General features: G+C 30.4%; 1 protein-coding gene across 1 annotated transcript in view; it reads left to right on the top strand.

Moving 5' to 3' along the window:
- Positions 1–25,974, top strand: part of LOC106692150 (protein PALS1) — a gene marked incomplete at its 3' end in the record, with an annotated part of 447,466 nt that overhangs the window by 13,035 nt on the left and 408,457 nt on the right. The window contains 2 exon segments of the mRNA XM_067045121.1: positions 5,711–5,833; positions 15,197–15,306. Coding sequence (XP_066901222.1) covers positions 5,767–5,833; positions 15,197–15,306 — 177 coding nt within the window.

Consider the following 25,974-nt stretch of genomic DNA (forward strand, 5'->3'; position numbering starts at 1 on the left):
TATTAAATGTATAAAATTTTAAAATAAAAATGGAAAAAAAATTGAAAATTTCGATTACTTAAGATTCATTTAGTACGTTTTTTTTTCTTTGTACCCTCCTGACGAAATAGGCCATTGAATACGTACGTATAGGATGTAGTAATACGTTAAACTGGTAGTAAATTTTTCTTAAACTTATTTTTACAAAAAACTTTTTTTTGTTACCCCTTATCCGACCTTTAGGTCGTGTAGGGTTTTCAGCAGCTTTGGAGTATAATTGAGTACATTTATGCCACTGCTGCCGATGACTTCATCTATTTAGTACACAGAATATTATCAATGAATAAATATTTCTTATTCAAATAACTGTCAAGGGAAGTGTTACTTTAGAAATTTCGGCCATGTTAGATTTTACTGCGATATTTAGTTTGAATTTGATGAGAAACCTGTGAATTTCCAAACTAATTAACTGCTATATCTGCTAAAGGAAATATCATTTCAAAAATAACTATAATACAATGTAATTTATTGGCTAAATTATAAATTAATATCTAATTAATATTTCTTTAGTGCTCTGCTAAAAAATAGTTTCATTCTCAAAAATTACTATCGACATATCGTACTCAAAAATCTATGTCTTACTTCAATGTTATATAACATGCTATTGTAAATTATGAGGAAAGATTCTAACGTTTGTAAGTGTCCATATTACCTAATTTCACATTTATTAATTGGTCAATTATAGTAAATTTGTAATGGAAAATTTACTAACAAGTGCTTTTATTGTCTGAATCCCGCTTTAAGTGTAAACTGCATGGATGCAAAAGAGATCTTTAACCGAATCTCATCATCATATATGTGCTTAGAGAATTTTTTTTTTTTTTGGAAATTATAAATTATGCCTACAATTGTGTATGGTTTAATGGGTTATTTTTTTTTTTTTTTTTTTTTTTTATATATGTACAATGGGTTATATATGTACTATTTACTTTTTTAGTAGGTGGGGTTGCTCAACGAGCTACAATTTTTATGTGCTACAAAATCCTAGGACCCGGGTTCGAATCTAGTTCTGTCTGGTAATTATTTATTCAGTTACTGTAACCGTGAATCAACCCTGTGGAGTCGGCAACACAGCATCTATAAAGTGGGTACTCTTGATTGGAAATGAAACTGACGATTCAAACAACAGTACTTCCATACAAAGCACTGACCCCTTCATGGGTTGTAGCTGTTCATATTATTGTTTACTTTCTTATTTTATTTTATTTATTTTATTCCGTTCCCTCTAAAACAGAAAATAAAACATGAATTAGTAAATTTTATTACGTATGTGTAACATAAATCAAATTAAATACATCCTTTTTCTACCGTTGGTTATCTTCATGTACCAATGAAATACTTAGCTGAGGTTTGATAATTTATTTATTTTTTAAAATTTATTATTCCAGTATATTTATTATATTAATTTATTTTTCCACACCTCGCTACCTTATAAATAGAAGTAATACATATTCCCCCCCCCCTTTTTAAACCTAATACTATCACAACCAGCAAAGCCGACCCTCCTCGCTCATCATAGTTTCAATGCGCATACGGCGCCACTGATTCTTAAATTACCCATGGGTAGAAGAAGGCAGCACACTTCAACTGACATCATTGTACCTAAGTATTCCTTATTTTCAATGGAGGGTACGAAAAAAAAAAAAAAAAATTTCCCCCTTTTATTCGAAAATTTCTGTAAAATTCTCTTCTAAAAAAGTAAGTATTGGTTACCTTTAGTCAGTAAATATTTTTCTGAGTTATGGCCACGTTTAGAGCCATGTGTCCGAAAATCGTGGGTTCAGAAGTGGTACTTACACCCGATGAACGAGACTTAAACGACAGGATTAGTTTTCTATTTTTAGCCGAGTTATTGAATTTCAAATTACTGACTGAAAATGTCGTTCATCTGAGCTTGATTGCTTCTCCATAATCGTTATCGATTTTAAAGACTCTTCACTTCTGACAAAACAAACTATAACCGGATCGCTTCATATCAAATCATCTCGGAATATTAGAAAATTTCACCTGTCATTTCAGATTTTGATGGAATTTGGTATGCTTCAACCTTTCATCTTAGCTGGAATTTTTAGAGCTATACAAACGTTCAACAAAACTTATGATTTTACATCCTTGGAACTTTGAGAAACTTGCTTAAACAAAAGAAAAAAGAAAATACTATTGTTATTCATAAACCAGATCCTATAGCAACATTGACTGACCATATGGCTGGTTTTGAATCATTTTTCGTAGCATTAGACGAGAGCTACGATTTGTCCGAAACAGCTCAACTGGCTAGATTTATTCGAGGTGTTGATAAAGAGTTCACTGTTACTGAGGAGTTGCTTGCTTTATAGCCGCTAAAAGGGACCACTACGGGAGAGGACATTTTTAATGAAGTTCAAAAGGTATTCACAGGTTTTGGCTTGCCATGATCAAAATTAGTTGGTGTTTGCACAGATGTGCATCTTCGGTCTATGGTTGGTGTATGTAAATGTTTCGTCAGAATTTTGAATGAAAAAACAACTGAATTAAATGTGCAAAAAGATGATTTTATAGTCCTTCAATGCATTATCCACCAACAGAACTTTTGTTTTAAGTCTATTCGAATCCAGAATGTTATGAATGTGGTAATAAAACCTGTCAATTTTATTCGATCTCGAGGGCTTGATTTATGGATAGACGATGACTTATGGAGCTTTTATTGAAATGAAGGTATATTTATTTATCATCCTACCCTGCCTGTTAGGCAATACGGGTGTTCGCTGCAACATATCTTGCTCTTCTACAGAGACCTTGCTCGTGTAGTTTCTTCCCTCCTACCCAGGGAGAAATGAGTAGAGCCCACAGCTTCCTTCCACCCGTACACCAAGGTCTTGTAGTACGGGTATTTTTCTTTCTTCATCAGCTCTGGGAGATCGCTCTCCGTCAAAACATATGAGTCCTGTCTCCCTCATCATGTTGGCTCACGGTGCCCCACAGGCGGTACTGGCGAGTACGACGTGCTCGCCGGTCTCTGGAACCCGACAAATTGGGCATAGGGGATCGATGTTTATGCCATGTGCGGCGAGCTTAGCTCGGCAACCACTATGCCCCGTGAGGAACTGCGAGACCCAGAAGTCGGGGAGAATCCACATTGATTCTAGGCGTGAACCGACGGTGGGAAAACTATTTCCTTAGGGTAGCCCCTTTTGGACAATCCACCGTTTCCGTTCTTGCAAGGTTTCTTCTCGGTGGATCCTCTTCCATATGTTTGGGTTTTCACCAATAAACACTTGGAGATTTTCTGATAAATCCACCAAACCTCCCCCTCTTTACCATGTGTCTGTAATAGTCTCTTCCTGCAAGGGATCGATAGGTACTTCTGCTAACTCCTGTAACCCTCCCCAATATCCCATGATAACAAGTCGTCTTATCTTTCATGGAGAATACGTATTGATAGCTAGTAGAAGAGTTTTTAATGAAATTGATATATAACGAGCTAATTTTTTTAGTTTATCGCCAAAACTTGGAATCGGCGAGATAAATGTGTTTACAGATCTTTATTTAGATGAATGGTGTATTTATTCTCTTTATTGTTATAAAACAACTTTATCAATGTTTCTAAGCTTTAGAAAAAACATAATTTAAAAATGATTTTTTTTAAAGTAAAAAATAGTCAAAATATTAATTATTTAATTGATATTTTGACTACATTTCATAATATAAACTATAAAAATAAAATTATAGAAAAAATAGTATTTTACTTGATAAGGAATTATTAACGCAAGTTACTATTATTACATTTTTATTTTTTCATTTCATATCACTGCGTAGTGCCAGGGGTGTCTATAATTTTTTTTCAGTTTATTAGAGGCTTAAGACTTTAGGATAGTTTTGGATTGAATCTATGTTTCATTGTATGATGAACCAGATTTCAGAAGAAAATATTGATACTCTATTCACTAGTACAGTATAATGTTTAATTATCTACTAAAGGGGCCCTTTAAATGAGAGGCAATAGGGAAAAGACGGAGACAAATATGAAGGGGCAGTAGAATTATGTTGCCGAGAGGAACTTGTTGACAAGGGAGATAGTGAAGATAAGGAATAAGACAAACAGTATAGCGTGCGGGCCAGTTGACCTGTTGCCAGGGCCTGGGTCATCATCCATGCTTATATTTTTATATTCTAGGGACTTTTTCCTATCCCTACAAATATCTGCGATGTGTTGTAAGATGTCCTACAACTATGATTAAAGTATTAAGAATGAGCTGGATGAGAGATCTTGTTCCGTGATGTAGGACTCTATCCAGTCTAACAGTATTATTGAAGTTGTACAAACACTTATTGTGTGAGTTAAGTCTGTATTAATGGAATGAAATCCGACACTTTCAACGTAATGCTTCAGTATTTTCATCAGTAAATATTGACAGTATTGTTGAAGAGAAAAAATACAGAAAGTATAATTGAGAGTGTTAGAAGATATTGATAGAATGAAGTTCTATACTTTTAGTGTTCTGAATTTTTTCAATATTTTCAACAGTATTTTTTCGTTAGTATATATTGACCAAAAAAGGGGCCACACTACACGCTCAGTTATACTTTCAGTATTTTTATGGTTTCCAAAATTCTGTCAGTAATATTATTAGTAAGAGCTGCTTCAAGTATATAACCTCAATTCTTCAATAACAACCATACGCAATCAATAATACTTTGAATATTTTTCCAAATCCATAATACTATCAGTAATATTGACCATCTAGGGGCCGCTTAATCTGAGCACCAAGGGCGTGGTCAACTACCTTCTTTTTTGCTTCAATTTTCTTTTAAAGGAGAGTAAGGGTATTCCACCCCCTCATATAAAAATCCAAACGAATTATGATAAGTAAAAAATAAAATTCCCTTTCTTTGACTTCGCTTCGTCAAAATCTACCGTTTCTGAGAGGCAAAAAAAAGGATACATTAATCCGTACATTGATTTATTCAAATCCGAAGCAAACCAAATATCTAGCTTTGGCCAATCAATTTCTTGAACGTAAATTTGATTTCCTGGAATTTCGTATTTTCAACCAAAATCGATGAATGCAATAATAATTTTTTTAAATTTTTATAATTTTACCATTATTACTAATTGTAATACAAAATAAGTAAATTGTATTGCAGTGAGTGCAGGTTTGTTGGGTTTCGGTTTGTATCCATTTCCAGCAAATCGTAGCAATTATGAAGCCATAGAGTGTCAGAGATAGATTTAATTGAGCTCGGATCATGAAACATTTAATTGTTACTTTTGTGAAATTACTTTGATTTTTTTTTTATGTATCACAAACAAATATATCAATTTAAACAACGATTTCAAAACTCCTAAATAACGAAATTAACTAAAATGCATTCAATGATTCGTGCGGAAATTCTCAAAATGTTCAAATTCGTGCATTAACCCCAAAAACAATGGAACATAAAACTAGTATCAATTGATGAACGCCCTTTTTATCAATCGAATTTCTAGCTAGGAAACAAAAGCTGTAATTGCACGAAATTCTGGTCTCTAAGTATTACAATAAGCGTATTTTCTACTGTTCATCTCTTCAAATGACTGTATGTTTCTATGAAACATTTCTGATAAGTCAACAATTTTGTACATCTGTAATTAGCTTTAAGTATTTAATTACAATTATTTATATAATAATAATTATGTATGTCTTATTTCCAGATGGTATCGGTGTGGGCTGAGCCGCCATGCCTTAGCGGCGAGCTAGAGCCGGGAAAATGGTGGACCTCGGTGGCTATGTCATTATCATTTGCGAAACCAAGGACAAGAAGATCAAGCTATATGGTGAGATATTATTTATATTACAAATATAATGTTAATGGTGTTATTTTGTTTTAATTATAAGCACTAAGCGATATACGAATCAAAATTAGCTATTAACACTAAAATTCTGATGTATATAATAGACATTACAGTTCAAAATTAAATAAAAAAATACCACATCGAAGATAGTTAATGTATTTTTTATATCAGAAAAAAACAAGCATAAATGAATTAAATAGTCAATATTATTTTGGAGGTCTTTTTCTTTCTACCGTTCTGTGAGGGTCCTTTTATTTATTTTACTCCCTTCATAAAATACGAAAATATGTTAACTGTCTCATTTTCAACGTCAGTCGTTTTCCTTTGTTTCAATAGTGTACCCATATCACGAGGTATCTTTCAAATATATTTTATTTGAACATTCAAGGTAAAATATTAATTAAAATTCTTATGAAGAGTTTTTGAGGACACCAAAAACGAATCTGACTTGCTTTTTCTGGCAGAATTTTTTTTTTGGCCTACTTTACAGATAGCAACTTTTGATTTTTATGATTTTAACTCATTTAATACAATTGACAATAAATATTTTTCTGTAACTGAAAACTGATAGATTGGTTTATTATGACTCCACCGTGCCATAATAAGAGGACGATATTCAAATAATTTTCAACTATCAGACCGATTAATGTGGGATAAAGTATTTAAATATGTAAAATGTTTTTTATTTTTCAAAACTTTTGCCTTACTGAGCGTTACCTTCGATTTTTTTTTTTCTAAATTCACAAAAATAGCAATCTCTTCAACACTACTCTTCCAATCTAAACGAAACTTGACAGGGGTTTAGGACCGCCCAAGCTGCACGAAATGGTATAAATTGGACATTTGTAGGCTAATTAGAACCTAAGAAATAAAATAAAACATTTTTATTTAACATATTTAACATTTGTATTTAAGAAATACATCGCGCGAGGCTTTGGACCTCCACGGTCTGTCGCGCCAAAGGAAAAAAAAATTATACTATATAATATTTTTTGAAATTATGTCACTAAAAAAAGTTACAATGTAATGAGTGTTCTGACGTCTGTAGGCTCACCTTGCTAAAACAAATGTTTTTTTCGTCCACTATTTTTTAGGAATTAAATTGTAATAGCCTACTCATCTCTCTTTTCTCAGTCCGACGGTGTTCCTCAAGGTAGTATCTTGGGTCCCATTCTTTATACGGTTTATACAGCTGATATCCCAACCCACCGTAACACAGTCCTAACAACATACGCTGATGACACATGTATACAGTCTGTAAACAACGACCATACTAATGCATCACAAACACTACCGACACACAACATCCATTGAAGAATGGTGTTAAAACTTGAGAATAAAAAAAAATCCTGACAAATCACGCCAGATCACCTTTACTCTCCGTCGTAAACCTCTACCCTCCTGTCCTACAGTATCCTTTCTAAATAATCCACTAACGCTTGTTGAACAGATTCGATACTTAGGACTCCATCTTGACTAGAGACTTTCTTGGAATTCACATAAAAGACTGAAACGACAAGAAACTGCTCGTAGATTTCGATTGTTACAACACTTACTTGACAAACGCTCTAAACTCCCCATTCACTACAAAAAATGATTATACAATAGCTCTGAGACTCTACTAAACCATCAAATTCCTTCTGCATCCAATCCTTACAATCCAAAATCCTACGTAAAATCGTTGGTGCTTCTTATTACGTTACAAATAAACCCATTAACAAAGACTTTACCCATATTAATATTATTAACTCCTTACCCATCCTAACCTATTTGTTCTTAATCTCTCATCCTTAACAATTCCTGATAATCCTCCGAGGCGTCTGAAAAGAAGATGACCACGGGACCTAATTTAAATTAATGCTTGAAGAACCACCAATGGGTGGTTACTTCCCAAGATTTTTAAGTGTAAATGAAACATTCCACATATTTACTTATTGTATTTATTATTTATATTAGACAAGAAATATCTGTGTTTGCTGCGTAAAGGACGAATACAGTCTTGAGAAATGCAGGATTAAAAAAAATTGTCATTTATAGTGTTAGTTGTTTTTAGTTTATGAAGTGCGTTACGCTATAATGAACAGCCTGGACAGCATAAGATATTTTGAATTTGATTTAGATACTTATATGTCAACTCATTTATTTAATTTGATTAAACTAAATGATGTCATCTTCATCAAGAATAAATCATGTGATGAAGTACTCCAAGGATTAACTAATTTACTCTTGTTTGCTGCTTACGGATTTTAAAAGAATGTATGTAGAGAAAGTAATTTTTTTCTAAAATTAATAAATTTAATAAATTAATTTTTCTTTTATGTTCATGTTTTATGTTCCCAAAAAGTATCTTATTCCCGTTTGATGGTAATAATTAACGCGGTTTAAATGAAGATATGATAAAATTCATTACGAAAATAAAACAATATTCTGTATTTAGAGTTCTTTTTTGGAATTAAATTTTAATTTGAGACATTGTAATATTTAATAATAATTGTATAAAAATGTTAAATATGATGTTTAGTAAATGTGTGGGGATTATTGGATAGAATCACTGTGGCAATTAATTTTATTTGTTCTCGTCTTTATACACTTATTATGACAATCACCATATTTTCGCCATTTTCTTATTCAGTTTATCCGGGGATCATGTGTAATATCTCTAGTCCTCATTTCTTCTGATACTCTCGTCGATAAAAAAGGAAAAGTTTTTGTTATCAGTTTACTTTAGTCATTACTACCAAAGAAGACCTTATAATGCCAAAAGGCAATCCAAGGTATCATCACCCAGATATACATATAGCATACCTCCTATATTTATGTACCAGATATTCAATAACATCATTATAGGAGGGTATGAAAAAAAAAAAAAAAAAAATACTATCAAAGAAAGCTTTTATGTAGGAGTTTAAGAAAAACAGTGAAATTTCCCATTTAAATTTTAGATTTTGGACATCATGAAACGACATAGTCAAATACAAATTCAGAAATAGGTCCTTAAAATATTTTGTACCATTCTGGCTTCGATACAATTTTCAGGGCTTGCATTACATTAGGGTTTTAGTGGGTCTGGTGGGCCGGAAATTGCGATAATTTTGCAAAGACGATTGCTTTCTTATATTTTTTGTGATCTATTGTGTCATGACATCGTACATTGACTAACATACTCACTATAAGCTATATTAAGCTTTCAAGTAAAATAAAACATGTTAAATTCTTTACTGTGACCCAAATATTTTCAATATTTCTTCAAATTATTATTATAATTGCAAACTCAAATCACTTATCCAATTTCCAGTCGTTTTTTATCCCTTTCCACATTTTGAAAAAAAAAAATTGTGTTTTTAGTTTCGATACATTAAATTTTATATTAGTAGTTCCATTTTCAACCATAATCCTTTCCAAACCATTTTCTGGAATCTTTATTTTTTTTTCATATTTCATTTTAAAACAAAATACCTATAATGAAATATCATCGCTTAAGCTGTGATACTTTGTAACTCGTAAAAAAGTAACAACACGATTCGATTACTCATAAAAAAAACAAAAAAAAAAAAACAGCGTATCATCCTAGAGATATATTGTTTGAACCATCCTTTTAAAGGATACCTGTTTAATTTCTTTCTAGATATTTTTTTTATTTTTTTTTTTTTATGATTTTTGGAAAAAAAGGTTTTCTGAATTACAAGTTATGACAGCGACAACATATTATTTAGACCAATAATATCAATTTCTCCTTCAATTGTCATATTTTTAATTGACATGAGTCTCTTCGAAAAACATGCACTTATCGTCATAACATTTTTAGGAATAATACTTCCCTAATTAAGGGTTCAGACAAAATTATTTAGTTGTTTATAATATCTGTGTTACTGAATATCCGAAACATTTTCCCAGAAATATGTTTCCTGAATATCATGGTTTCCTAGACTTTCTTTTTATAGTTTTTTATTTCTACATCTTCTCTGAGCTGTCCAAGAGGTTAGAGAAAATTCTTGATCCGTGCAGCCCCATGCGACATGTGCTGTCATGTGGTGCGATGTATTTCGATGATACCGTCTAACCAGAGTATTTGTTCGCTATAAATAGTTATGATCAGTATTATAATCTTTTCTTTGTCCTTTGCAGAGGACTCCTTCTTTTTTAATACTAATAATAAAAAATATGTTAGGAATTGTCTAATTTTACTCTCAAAGCATGTTAATTGTAAATAATGAACCCAGATTAAATTTGTGATTTATGTGCTCAAGCAAGAACATTTTTTTTTTCGGTTTTCCACTTGAACAAAATCCTTATTGCAGCCTTCAAACGACGAACTGGAAATTCAGCTTCTATTTTTTTTTTTTTTTTGTTGCACAAAGAATCGAACTTTATCTCGCATCTTGGTGTTCGTCAATTGCATGGATATAAGTTGATGAGTATTACTTCTGAATTTATGACAGGCAAAAAAAAACAGAAAGATGAAATGAAGAAGTGTAAAAAAAAATTGTAGAACATAATGAGTGTTGACTGTCCGTCACGTTGTTTACCCCCTTTTTGCATCTGATAAAATTCAAATACATTTTATAAAAATTAATTTTGCTCAATAATAGTACTTACCATAATTTTGAGCCTACAACTTCAGAAAAAACGTAAAAATTTATTTTCTCTTTGAACAAGAACACGACTTCTGAATGAATACTTTAGAATAGTGTTGATACAAGTGGTAGTAATGTTTTAAAATATTTTTTTAAGTTTACATTTGAAATAAGATGTTTCTCAAATGAATGATTCAATTGTTGAAAATACTTTATAAAATAAAAATATAATATTTATAAATTGTTAAGTTTTAAAAAAAAAGTTTACAACAAAAATTATTTATAAGAAGATAAAGTTGTTTTTTCAAGTTTACTTTTAAAATTTTTTTGGTGTTTCTCAAATGACTGACTCCAAGTTTAGGAATTTCCAAGAGATAGGATAAAAATGATGGATACTTTTGACATATTTCTAAGGAAAACCTTTGGCAAATGAGTGTTTATCTGTAGTAACAAGTTGTTCATTTTTCTCCCGTAGCAATAGATAGGGAAGACTGATGCAGGTATTGTCAAGGACTGACGGATCGCCCGTCGAAGAGGCCATGAATTTTCATGAGCCCACCTTGACTGTTCTATAAGTCCCGGAGTAGGGCGTCTAACCTTGGGGTTGTTCACCCCTTCACCCTTCGCGCCATCTTTTACCCTCTGCCATCCGGCTCATTAACTATGTCATCTCCTCTCTCGCCCGAAAATCTATTGCTATTATTAACAACCTTTAACTTAATACTTTAAAGTATTTATTTATAGAGGATGTATGGTGATCGATAAAACAAGAGTTTCGGATTAATAGTTAAGTAAAGAAATTTAAAGTTTCTATGAATCCAAATAAGTGATTTTTACTTTCATTTACCTCCATGCGAAACATGCTGTAAGGAAAAGGATTATAAGATTAAAAGGATTTTGAAATAATTGATTTTTTTTTTATTCCGACGTAAACTTAGGTTTTGACCTCCTCTGAGCTCAAATACGTTAAAGTTAATACTAATAGATTAAAAAGAGGGTTCGTTAAATGCCTATGGTGGAGTACCACCACTAGGAAGTGGAAACCTTTTTACCATGGTCTTTTTCAAACAGTTGTGTATCAGAATCCCTTGAAAGATATTAGTATACAATGACCATCAGGTTAAATGGTAATTTCACTGGATTAAACACAAAAATTCCCTTCCAAATAAGGCCATTTTCGGAGTAAAAACGTATCAAGGAAAATACATTTGCGGATGCTTAAGGGAAAACAAGAGAGCGGAAAAAGTATCTTAATTTTTCGAAAAGCGATGATTAACAAAATTTTAAGGAATTCTTGGACTGAGTAATTTTATTTAAATGACTGAGTAAATTAATTTTATTAACTTATATTTTATATTTTGGTACATATTTATTTTCTTCTGATAATTTACAAATTAATAATAGGAATTATTAATAATTTGAAACTAATAATAAAACATAGTTTTATTAAGTCCATCACTAAAACCATTTTTTTACATATTCAAAACTCACTATAACTTCTAATTTTTTTCTTAATAGGTGCTGTTTCCTCATTTCCTGTCTAAATCTTTTTTTCCAACAGACACATCACAACAAATACACTATTTTATTTTAAATAATGATTTGGTTTGATTGAGAAACATAGTTTACTCAAAATATGAGGTTTCTACTACAAACTACAATTTCATAATTTAATGTTAGCAATTCCGAATTTAAGTCTAGTTATGAAGTAATTATTCTATAAGATATGACTTATTTATTCGACTTATTCCAGTGAATTCTGTTATGATGATATTTATTAAAACTTAATTTGATTTAGAACAAGAGGAAAAAAGAATCTTAATTTTTCGAAAAGCGATAATTAACAAAATTCTAAGAAACTGAGTAATGAGTTTATATTTTTTTACATATTTATTTTCTTCTGATAATTTTCAAATTAATAATAAGAATTATTCATAATTTGAAACTTAATTAGCAATATGAATAAAATCCCGTAAAAATCGCCCCTACCACTATATGGTCTGATTGAGTCAGTAATACTTCCTTGTATAGCACGATGGTATTCAGCGCCGTGCATACCAACTGTATACTTTTTCATTTCTAAAAAATTAACTATTTCAGAATTAATTAATGTTTATTTAAAATAAATTTGGGAATGGGATTTTGAGTGTAAACAGGAGATAGCTCATATATATAAAGTAATAATATTATTTCATTAAGTATATTATTTTATTAAGTATTTTCAACCTAAGCTAACTTTTTACTTGTTCTTCATATGCTATACTAACTCTAGCATTTAAAATACTTACGCCATTTGCAAGATAGTTCTCTATTTAACATTTTATTTTCATAACAATTTAATATAATAATAGTTTCACCTTATTTTTAGTAGGGTTATTTCCCACACTAATCTGAAGATAGTAAAATTTTCAAAATGGAACAAGAAAAAATTGTTTGTTGTTTTTCGGGATTATTGATTTTCACCTTATTTAGATTTGATTTAAATCGTATGTTATTACTACTTTATTTTTATTCTTCTGAGATATCTGGAATAATATCGATTTCCGGAAACAAAATCAGCACCATACAAATGGAATTGCAAAATTTGTTTAAACTTGATCTTACAATCCTAAATTTTTCACGAAATGTTTTTTTTAGCCATTCTCAGGTTTTCTTTTCTATATCTGCTGTTGTGCTTTTCAATATGATAGCATTTGAAGTAACAAATTATTTATTACGTGTGTCACTATTATTTTATTCAGGGGACAAGCTACGTCCATTATTCTGCCTATTTTTTTATTTATGACCAATCGGTTTTGGATTACCCGGTGGTCCATAATAATTTCCCCCTCCCATAAAACTTTTGTATTCGTGTTTTCCACCATTTTTTCTGGAATATATCGATAGTATGGGATCACATTATTGCTCAGTAATCCTACTATCTTACAAATATTTTAGTTATGTATTTTTGCCAAATTATTGTGCCTCTTCGAATAGTCTATCCGAGCCAGGGTTTCACATCCATCTTTCACACGCTGAGTGGATTAAAGAGACTTCAAACAAAGGCGAAATTCATCTATTATGAGATTATCCTTTTTTTTGGATATGTCATCTATAAACCCTTGTTGCTAAGATTTGGTCGCGACGTTGACTCTTGTTTCACCAAAGATTTGATCTATGTTTAACCACTAAACTGATAGTTTATTATCGATTTCAAGAGCTGGTGGTAAAATCTTTCTTGTATTTCCTTTCCTTTCATACAGTTTTTAACATATCTTCACTTCTTATTTCTTACAGTGTTGATTTCGGAGATTGGTCGTGTAAGCTTCATCCATTTCTGTCATCATAGAGATGATTGTAGAAGAGCTTGCCTTGAATAGTCTTACGTAAAGTTTTCGATATTAGTCTTCCATAAAGATAACTTTCTTTTCTCGATAATTATCGCCATTCTATCGTAGAAATGTTATTGGTTTGCTACCCATGGGTAGCAACTCTGCATACCAGTATCATACTATTTTAATCAGACAAATTTACTAGATGTATTTTTATGTAAATACAGTTGTATATTTCAATAAATAAACTGGGTTAATAATTTAATCACTTGACTTACTGGTATAGGTGTTATTTTTACTCTTAAAATCTGAGAAGAAAGAAAAGAATCTGCTGCAGCCTGCTCTTTAACTTACAAATTATCACACTGAATATCTCTTTCCTGGCTACCTTAATAACTTGTTTTACGCCCAGGTCTTTGTAAAATTCTTCTAGAGTCTGATGTTTTATGGTAGCTCCTTAAGGAAGTTCCATAGGACTGCTGGCTTTTACTTTCTCTTTTGTAGCATTCACAGCGCACTTTTCTAAACCGGACAACAAACTTATCGAGCTATTAAATGATGATACAAGTTCCACTATATTTTTTAATTTTTCTGAAGGATTTGGTTAATTTATGTTGTTTTTGGTAACATATCTATCCTAATATTCCTTTCCTACGTTTTTTCCTGAACATATATTGTCTCGTAGCAACACACAGCATTTTGCATCTGAACATGTGTGAAGTGAAGTCTATTTTCAGCCTCTAACGTGATCGCCAGTCATAGCGACAATATAAGAACTATTCCTCTTCATTCTATTATGGAGGCTATATTATATCCTATTATATCCTATTATATCCATTATATTATATCCTATTATTGTATATCTTTTATTTATGATTGTACCATGTATGTGTAATGTATATATGTCCGATTACGGATTGATAAGTATGCTGTGTGAAATGGCAACCTAATGTATTTAGGCAGCATAGATGAATAAATAAAGTATTTCTCTATAAAAAATAAAATAAAATAAAAACTGTTCATCCAGAAGCTTTTCCTTCATTTTAACATTTTTTAAAAATCCATAATGAAGGTATTCCTCAGCAGTGGAGAAGGTACTATTCCACTAACAATAAGGAGGTATGAATTTTTACAGCTCGAAATTATGACTGTTTATTAGTGGGATTTTAGGGAGTGAAATCTGCGTATCTTTATTGATTCTTTTTGGTTTTGGACCTCCCACGTGTTCTCTTGCCATTGGCATTGGTTCTGTAAAGACCTGCTGATGGATTGCTCCGAGCCATATGGCCCAACCATCTCTAAGGCTCTGATCCCAGATCGCTCTTGTAATTATATAGAGGACTTTTCTTTCAAATCTTTCGATTCCACTTTCTAGGGTACCTTTTTGAGCCCTGTTCTCTTGGCCACATGTGTTTATATATATTTACGTATATTTAATAATTTCCTTTCTACTATTGCAGGTTCTCCAGCAGACAGGGCTGACCTCGAAGTGGGAGACGAGATCCTTGAGGTCAACGGCAAGTCACTCGAAGACCATACGCACACTGAGGTCATCTCCCACATACACCAGGTACTGTAAATCGAAAATTATTTTTATATATTGAAAGTTGGTTATCCTTCGTATTGGAATCATAACGCTGAATACGTATTTGGTCGTCCTCGGGTTTTTAAAAATTTTATTTAGTAAAACATTGAATTTTAGGTGCAGTGAAGCAGTTTATTTTAGGTGAAGCACTGATTAGAAATGTATTAATTACATCTATGCAGTGCTTTAGAAAGTGCCTCCTGATGGGGCGTCCGTTTCACATTGTATTTAATTAGAGAAGATAAAAAAATAGTTGGATCCTCAAATCGTGGAGCAGGGTGCCAGTTTTGAAGGAAAAAATGCTTTAAAAAAAGTAAGATTTTTCGTGACAAACACATAAAAAGTATGCTTAAACGTATGATTTTATATTAGTTAAATAAACTATTACAAGTACCGAACTTGATTTGGAGAGATGTATTGTGAGAAGAGATAATGAGATAAGTTATACAGTAATTTTCTTTTCTTAATATTTTTGAAAATAGTCAATAGAAAACCACAAAAGATTATCTACATAACAAACCTACCAAAGTTCCTTGAAATTAGTTACTGTGTACAGTATTCTAGTTATGCAGTGGAATGGTCCAGTATTTTAGTAAAACAAATAATTCTTAGATATGAGGAAAAGATGGTCGGGGGTGAGGTAAGCAAAGATATACTAATAAACAAAACTTATTTATTTTCGACGACGTTTCAATCTAAATTTCAGGCCTTCATGAGGGTTGAAAAATAAAATGAAATAACAACCTTAATTCATAGAAACAAAAAATATAATGATAACAAATAAACTTAGAAATATTTTAAGTATATTTTTTTTTTTTATTTCTTGAGAATGGTATCCTTGTTCAGTCTCAACACTCTTTATTATATCAATAGTCCAACGGCCAATTCGACCATCCTCAAGGTCAATCTAAACATTTAACAGCTTATTATACATTCATTTGTAACAATTATATCCACAACATTATTACTAATAATACAATATACCTTCAAATATAAATTCTCACCTCTCATCAAAATTTGAAAATTTTTTGCAGGCTATTCTGCCCAGGTCATCAATTATAAGTCAAAATCACCCTATGAAAAAGTTAGTTAATAAAGAATCATATTAATTAATAATAAGCTTACCTAAGCTTATGTTTAGTTACCTATTTTGTCTTTCAAAACCACTAATTTTTTTAATTTTTAATTTTCGATTAATCTACACTAGGTCAGGCTCGTTATTAATTTAACTCAAATTACATTTTGGTCTTAATCTGTATTTATTCCAATTATTAAAATCCATATTAAAATTAATTGCAAATAGAGACAAAATATTTTTCATAAATTTATTTTACTTAAAATCTCTGCATAATGTTGGTTTAAACTCCTAGTATCTGTTTTAAAATTAACTACATAATTTATATTCTCTGATTTATAAATTGACTCAAGTAATTTTCTTTTAAACATATTGTTTTCTTTATGTAAAATTATGGTGTTGGTTTTTAGTTGCATGCTGCACTAATTCTGTTTTATTGGGATCCTTTTCCTTATTTCTTGAATAATTTCTGTGTTGATATATTCTATCCCCCAACAATTGTTTTGTTTCACCTAAATAGATAGCTGGACAATTTAATCACGGAATTGTATATATTAATCCCGATTGACTTTTTATTTCATTTTTATCCTTCAAAAAGCTATAATATTTTTTATTTTTATTGTTAGGTCTATAACATAATGAATATTCATCACATCATAATCTTTAAATGACCTCTGGAAATCTTCTGATAAACCTTTTATGTAGTTGAATCCATAATATTTCTTATTAATTGCTTTATTATTTGCTATTTTATTTTCCATCCTATATTTGGAATTTTTAAGGTTTATATCCCAAATTTTATAAATTAATTTTTTGGGGTAAAAATTGTCCACAAATATACTTTTTATTCTTTTCAGCCTACTAGCAACCGTTATTCTTATATCCTTGTTTATATAACTATTAATTAATTTGGAAATATTGTTTCTTATTATTTTATGTTTCTCTGAATTAAGGGTGTTATTTCGCTTTGTTTTTCAACTCTGATGAAGGCATGAACTTTAGGTTGAAACGTCGGCAGAAATAAATAAGTTTTGTTTATTTGTGTATCTTTGCTGACCGTACTCCCGATCATCAATCAATATTTCCGTCTACGATCAACCATAACACCTCAATTCTTAGAAGTAGGAGATAATGAATTTTTACGTTCCTAGCATAGGGAATGTAGTATAGGGAATCAGTTTTTTTCCTGTTTTTTTATTCTCGAGACCTAAACTTAAAATTTATGTGAGATCACAATTTTTTCGATGCACTATTCACTTTTATTAAACTTAAATGTTTAAATTTTAGGATTTAAAAGTTTGACCTTGTGCCTGTATAGCAAGAATCTTTGATCTGGTAGAATTAAAGGTATTGAGCACGTTATCGCATCTCAGGACCTGACTGTTGTTTTTTTTTTCTATTTTTCTCATTCCTACTTAAGGGTTGGTATAATTTACAGTCCATTTAATAATCCAGTGCTTGTATTTATTCTTGATTTTTCTGAATAATGAACTATCTGAATTAACCGTTGTCTTTATTAAGATTGGAAAGCTTATATGCATATCATGAGACTTTTCCCTGGGGATTTTCAATCTCTGGAGTAGAAAACCTAATTCTCTGAATTTCTACCTCGGACAATCCTTCCAAGACCGTATTTTATATGTTAAAAACAAATAGGTTCTTTTATTTTACATCTCTTGCACTTTATTTCCATTTTTATACATAGTTAGCATTTATTTCATTATTTGTCCCATTGCTTATTATTTTGTATTTCTGTTCTACTTGAAGATTTGTATTATTTTAAATATATTTATAATATTTTTAGTTTATTGCCCAGCGTATCACTATCTCATTAAATCATAGAGTATATCTTATTTCTCCCGTTATATGTTATTATTTCAATTTATCACTTAGTTTTCTACTTGTATATTTTTTTCTGTAATAATAGACGTTAATTTTTTTAATCTACTTGGAGACTTACGTTTTTATTTTTCTCATACTATATTTTTAAGTTTATCCCCTCAATGCCGTTTAATTTTATTTATATTTTTTTTATATATATATTTATCAGATATTATCTTATTTAATTTTTTTCTGTATATTTACCCGATAGTTTTTTACTTCATATTGTTTTCTTCTTAAGTGCTTCTTTATATATTTATTCTGCTTAGGGAGTTATATTTCTACCTTTCACATACTTATGTTGTACTACTTCAACATAATTTTGTTGCTTAGCAGTTTCATTTTTGTTTATAATATTGATTTATTTTCAGCCCTCTTCCGAAACCCTAATCTAGACTCTATCCTGTGGTGACCCATTTATTCCTTGAATTGCAACGATTCCATGGAGGAAATCCCAACAACTTCCCTTTACTCTGACGATCCTTAACCGTTATGCTCCTGTGTTGACAATCCATCTCCCGACCCCCTGGTTGACTGAAGGAGCGTATGAGACAAAGAGATGCGATAAGGCGAAGGTGCAGGCGCACACGTCTCCCGAAATATTACGCCATCTTTTTACAACTCCGAGCAGTCCATAAGGCGTGCCTAATTTCTTCATTACTACTATTTCCGTCCGGCGCTCCTAACTCCAAAGTAAAATGGGGGATATTCTTCACAAACTGTCCGTAGGTATAGTATCGCTCTCCATTTCCGCCGATGTTCTCAACAATCCCTCTGTTTCCTGCACTTCCCACTCCTCAACCCTGAATCCACTATCGGCCCTTAGTCATTCCTTCTTTAATCCCAACCTCTCCTTCTTTTTCCCATATTACTCCCGAAGCTAAACTTAAGGCTAAATGTACCGCTTCATGGGACGCATCAAAATTTACTTTTCTATTTACTCCTGAACGGATGGTCCGATTTCGGATCTGTAAAGTGCATTTTGTGTTTTTCGAAAATAGAAGTTACTGAAATTATGTTAAAAAAGCACCAATCCAATAATAAGGAAAATAAGATGCAAAAATATGAGTTAACGACAAATTTTTAAGAATGTGGCCTTATAGGCACTTGTAGGACAGTTTTTATGAATTCTTCAATACGATCACCAGAGATACGCTATAACCCAGTATTATGAGTCGAAGTGGTTTTATCATTCCTAGGGTTGCCAGTATTTTCGAAGTTCCTTCCTATTCTAAGCGATTAAAACTCAGAACCCCTCCTATGTCTTACAAAACCTGCATTTCAAATTTTCAGTCCCATTCCGTACTACCAGGTCCCGTCTATCTGAAATCCACCTCACTGAACTACCGCATTGAACAAACCATTTTTACCCGAGCTGCTTCTGATTGGAACTACATTACGTCTACCATACCCCATGCGTCAACCGTTCCCATGTTTAAAATTTTCAGTTAAACCACCTTTTGCTTTTCCGAACTGAACAAATATTATAATAATATAAATATTGAACATTAGCGTGTATAGTTTTTAAATATTGTAACTACTTTTTTTATGTATTTATTCTGTTATTTAATTACTCAGTATGCAATTATAATATAAGTTGTAATTAGGTGCGACCACATTGTTTGACCAATGTTTCACCTCCCAATTAGTTTAATATTCCACAGTTTTTCAAAATGTTTCAATTTAGTTTTGGTTCATCAAGAAATTTTCAGTTGTTTTGTAATTTTTTTTCCTATTTTGTTAATTACAAATTATTTTGATTATCTATAATTTATAACAGCTTATCTTTTTTTTTGTTTTGTTTTATGTATACTTTTTATGTTTCTTCATTCCTGCTAAAAGAAATTTTTATAGATTGTTTTTTCTATTAGACATATTGTATATATTATTATTTAATCATCTTTATATATTTGAAATTTACACAAAGTGGCTTTTGTTTTGAAGTTAACTATATTTTTATTTATTTATTTATTTTTTCATTTATAGCCATATATTTTTCTGTTTTCAATGTTTCCTTTTTTTTATTTAATTATTGTTTTCCTTATCTTTTGTACCTCACATATTGTTTGTTATTTTACTTACTAGATCAACCTCCACTCCTCTCTAGCCTATAACAGAGGTAAATTAACAAATTTTGATATGATGTTTGGCCCTGAGAAAATTAAATGGCTGAAGTAGCTCGTAAACAGTAAGTAGGACATATAGTGAAAATTCTGAAAAGGTTTGCTTTATTTCCTTGTATGCGGGGTTTGAATAGGAAAGTTCTGTTTCACTTCTGTTTATCGAGTTCGAAGATTATAACTCTTACATACCTGTTTTAAGTACACAATTTTTCTTGTTCTTATCCTCCTAGAATGGCAAAATCATACATTAGTCGGTTAAAAAAAGTTATCTTAACTAATTTTAATTTTGTTAAGATAGCATATTTAAACTGTGACTGTATCAATTTAGGTCAGAGTACATCATATGGACTGTATAATGGAAACAAAACCAAGTTTAAATAGCCACTCTAAATAGCATTTTTTGTTGATATCATTGACTCTAGGTTAATAGTACAAATTATTCGAAATCAAATAACAAAAAAACATCAATTTTATTCATTAAATCCAAAGAACTTATACACACTATTATTTTTCCATAGCTTCCTAATTTTTTCCAAACTATTCGAAATCAAATAACAAAAAAAACAAAACATCAATTTTAATCATATAATCCAAAGAACTTATACACACTATTATTTTTTCCAAAGCTTCCTAATGTTTAATTTTTTTTTCCAAATTATTCGAAATCAAATAACCAAACAAAAAAAACATCAATTTTAATAATTTAATCCAAAGAAGTTACACACACTATTATTTTTCTAAAGCTTCCTAATTTTTAAAAAATTTTCCAAATTATTTGAAATCAAATAGCCAAAAAAAAAGTAACTGATATCATAAAAATCCTTATGTGTTTGCTTCGCTCGTAAAAGCATACCTCCAATAATAAAGATACGAGTAATGGAAACAAAACCAAGTCTAAATAGCCACTCTAAAAAAGGTTGTAAATATTATTAACGAAAATTTATAGTTGGTAACCTTGACACTAGGTTAATGGGACAAATTATACGAAATCAAAAACCAAAAAAAAAAAAAAATTGACATCAATTTTAATCATTTAATCCAAAGAACTTATACACATTATTATTTTTTCCAAAGCTTCCTAATTTTTAAAATTCGTTTATTTGTCAAACTGGCAGACTAACTGATTTCATAAAAATCCTTATGTGTTTGCTTCGTTCGTAAAAGCATACCTCCAATAATAAATATACGAGTGAAATAAAAGTCTCCACTAAAATGTCGTAATCTTTATCGCGCCTTGTTAATGTAAACTAAAGCGAACTGTATGGTCTGATTGTTATTTTTTATTTCTCTCTTCAACGAAATCCTTTATGCTTATCAGGGCAGAAACGAGAGATGATTTTAATGATTTAGTATGATTGCTACAATGATAGTATAAGAACGTTTTTCAAAGACAGTGCAAAAGTTTCAATTATTGTAGATAGTCTCCGCTTATTGTAAGCATTATAATGGAATAATTAAATTTGGGCACAGTTTTTTTTTTAATACTATTTTGATAAATTCCCGTTTTCTACCAACCAGGAATAAATCCAGGATATATAATAAGATATTGGACAAAATTATTAATTAAGATTTTTCTGAGGAAGGTCAGTATGTTTCAGGCCATAGCGAATCTGATAGGAAGTAGACTTATAGTTATCATTTCCGTGATAATTGTTTAAAACGTCTTATTACTTATTAATAATTTTTAAACGTGGAGCCTAATATTGTTCAATTCAGACTTAATTTGTATAAATTAATTTTTAAAGAAAATGCATATTTTCGGTCAGCAGTCAAATTGATGGGTGTTCACAGAAATGGGTATATAAGAAACGCCCATAAACCTAGCGTAGTAGGGAAAAATATCCTGGGAAAGTGGGTGTATCATATTTTATTTTCGGATAATACGTGACGTCATAAAAGAGCGCTTTGAAATAGTTCAGGCATCGGGAATTCGAATATAGGATATATTTTCATATGGTGTTGCGAGTAATGTTTTCTAATTTGGGGTTTGTAGAGATTAACTTGTTAATAATAAGAACCACAGCTTCTTTTTGTGAAATAGTTTATTATGAAAATAAAACTATTTTAAGAATAGAATCGTGTGTGCCATAAAACATGATTGGTGAAATATGGATTAAAATACATTGATTATCGGGAGAGGTGACGTGAGGAGAGTGGAAGAACCCGCTGGCGGCTAATGGAGCCGGCATACATATTGCAAGCCACGTCTTACTGCACTTTCCTATCTAGCCTTCTTTTCTTTTGCCCTTGCCGCAGCTTTACATCATGAAATTGGAATTGTAGAGAATTATCCCGACGAAGCTGAGTTTGTATGATCAATTGTAAGATTTCTCCAAGTATATCGACGTTATATTTATATCTGAAATGTATTTTGATCATAACATATTCAGTTCGCGACAGAACCTGTCTTAGATTACCGTTGTTCGTTGATTGTTGCCAATCTATTTGGAATAAAAGCACAAGAAGTAAACAAAAAATATAAAAAAGGAGATCAAGCCCTGACGTACCTCTAGCCGAAAATGTCGTACAAAAGAGGTCCTACTAACTAGGCTGACTGAATAGGACACACGAGGCTCACTCATTCTTACATTATCTCAAAACAAATGCCTCTCACATGCCAGTGGTTGTAATTACAATTTGACAATTAACCATATCTTTCAATAATCTCCGAAGAGTATCCCTTAATACTCTTATAAACAATAAAAAATATATTTTAATGTACATATTTATATATATTTAATATGCTTTTAGTCATTTTAATTAATAATTTTACCATTGATGCGGCGAGAGGGATGCCCTTGGATCTTTTGAGTCTGCTCTAACCCTCACATGTGTGGGATAGAGTGGGCTCAGGGATCCTCAAGTCGATTGTGTAAATATTGTATATTAGAGTGTAAATGTGACTATAGACTATATTATTTTATCATTATGTTATTTTTTTTTTCATACAGATAGTTTGATTATGTTCATTTTGTTTATTTTTCTGTTTGTATATATTTTAAGAGCTTTTGTTTTTATTCATTTATTTATTTTATTTTATTTTAGTATGTATGAGATCATTCATCACTATTGCCTATTGCCTACAACTGTGTGGCAGATTGTAATATCTATCAATAAATAAAAAGTAGTAGAAACACAAAAAAAAAAATCAATTAATTAATTATTCAGAATGAGGAATTTTTCAAAGAATACTTATTTACAATTTTCGTTTTTTTTTCGCTTTAAAAAAGAAAAATATTGTAATAATTAAAATGGTAAATTATTCTGAACTTAGCAGTGAAGCATTTTAGCTAGGAAATGAGAATTTACCTAAAGCAAAAATATACCTGTAAAGTAAATTTTAAAGATTCGGTATTCTTTAAATTTATATAGTTATTTCTAAATTGCTATTCCACTTTCGTATTTGTGAAAATGGAAAACGCATCAGAAATGTGTGGTAATACTTAGATCAAGTAGATAAAAGTTGGAGCCCTAAGAGATGGCAAGAAGAGTGGGAGTTATGCTCCCGCTTCCCGTGGTCTAGGTAGCAACCACTAATCTTACAGTTGTAATTGTTATACTATTATTATATTGTTTATGATCATCCTATGCGACCGAAAATGAATCTGTTTGCGCAGGCGTGTTTTATTTACTTGTAGTTGGGTGTCTATAACCAGATTTTTTAATTTTTTATTTACTGATATCAAGAGAGATTTTTTTTTAATCACAAAATAATAATTTAGCATAAATTTAGTGGGGTTATGGACAACAAATTCGTTTACAGATCGAAAATTTATGATTCTGTCTATAAATGAGACGAAAAGTACGTTTGCATACTAAGTTCTGCCATCTCTTTGAAAAACAAATTACTAAAATTCGGTACATTTAAACTTTAACTTAAAAGTTGCCCTTTGTTGGGAAATCACCCACAGGGATGTTGCTACAATTTATTGGAGGAAGCGATATCCTCCCAAAATACCTCTTTGGGGTAAATGAAATTGGTTCCCCTTGTTTTGTTTTTTTTAATTTATCTAGCTGAATATTGTTTATAAGATATGAATATATATAGATATATATAATTGAAATATAGTTAATATAGTTCTACCAAATAAAATTATATATTAATTTTCAATCTAATATTATATATTATATATTCAATTAAGTTATATATCATATACTTTAATTAATGCTAATATATATCAAGTTTTGAATTCACTTTAAGGTATATAAGAGAACGTAATGATGGCTTTCAAACATTGTTTCTCAGTTACAATATAAGATACCAAGTGTCCGGTTGGTTGATCATTTATCTCATCATTTGCATGATAAAATGGTCCAATAGTAAGTATTATGCAATGCTGGGTAGTTTAGTTTCACTAACAGGTTTAGAGTGGATTTCACTCCTCCCTCAATTATAGTTAACTCAATTCCAATAATTAAATGTAGCAACTATTTTTACTGTGCAGAATGAATTAATTCTCTTACTTTAGAAACCTGGAGAGAAGTAATGGCCCATATTGTAACTTGCCCTTTAATTTCACTTGAGAGTGGGATAAAATATCTTTTGATGATTATGTATCTTTAAAAATTCTTGTTTTAAATTAATTTTTTTCCCTCTGTTTATTTTTCATAAAATGTTAAAGTTAACTTTCTAAAATCAAATTATAACTTATAATATGACATTTTAAATAGAATATTCACCATACATAGATGGCATGGATTTGAATAATAAAAACAAAGTTTATTAAGTTCATTTTTTTATTTTTCTATGAAATAATTTTATAGTTCATAGATGTTTAAAATATGAACTTGGGGTCTCTCATAAATTAAAAAATATTTATATGAGTATATATTCATCACATTATACTTCTCTTTGTACACTTTGATACCATCCTGTTTATTGAAGTGATAATTTTCCATTATAATTGTGAACATGGAAATTTTCACCTTACAGTTTTTTTCATAACTGTTATATTAGGAGTTATATTTTTTTTATTATTCTTTGCATATACTAGGTAAATGATCAATACAAAAATCCAATATGCTTCAAAGCAGTCATTATTCCTATAATGTATATCATTCTCCTTTCTATGAATATGTGTGTGAGCTTGTGACTGATGCCCATGTATTTTGTAATTTAAACAGAATTTTTTTTTAATTTGATCCTACAGGATGATAAAATGATTAGAAAATGTGTTTCAAGATAAATTAATGTTTAGAATATCTAATGTTTGAGTTTTTCCTAGCGCAGCGGTTTTCAAACTTTTAGGAATGACGGCATGTTAAAACTATTGAACAAAATTCATGGTACCTTCATTTTTTTTTTAGCTATAATAATTTTTATTTTTAATTTATTTTCTTACTGTTAGTAAAGATAAGGATGAAAAGTTTTTGAAAGTAAATCACTGTATTTTCTAACAACATGTAAATATTCAAAACTATATTAATTATTTTTTATTCAATTTAATTATTTAAAAAATTGTTGACCCTAAGGTAGATTAATAAATAATTATTAAATTAATTTTAAAAACTCTCCTCCTTTTAAATAAAAAAAAGAATTGATACAAAAAAAAAATACATAGACTTTTTATTAGT

This window comes from Halyomorpha halys, unplaced genomic scaffold (genome assembly GCF_000696795.3).
Source record: "Halyomorpha halys isolate HHAL.00 unplaced genomic scaffold, Hhal_1.1 Scaffold456.1, whole genome shotgun sequence".
Classification (NCBI taxonomy): Eukaryota; Metazoa; Arthropoda; class Insecta; order Hemiptera; family Pentatomidae; genus Halyomorpha; species Halyomorpha halys.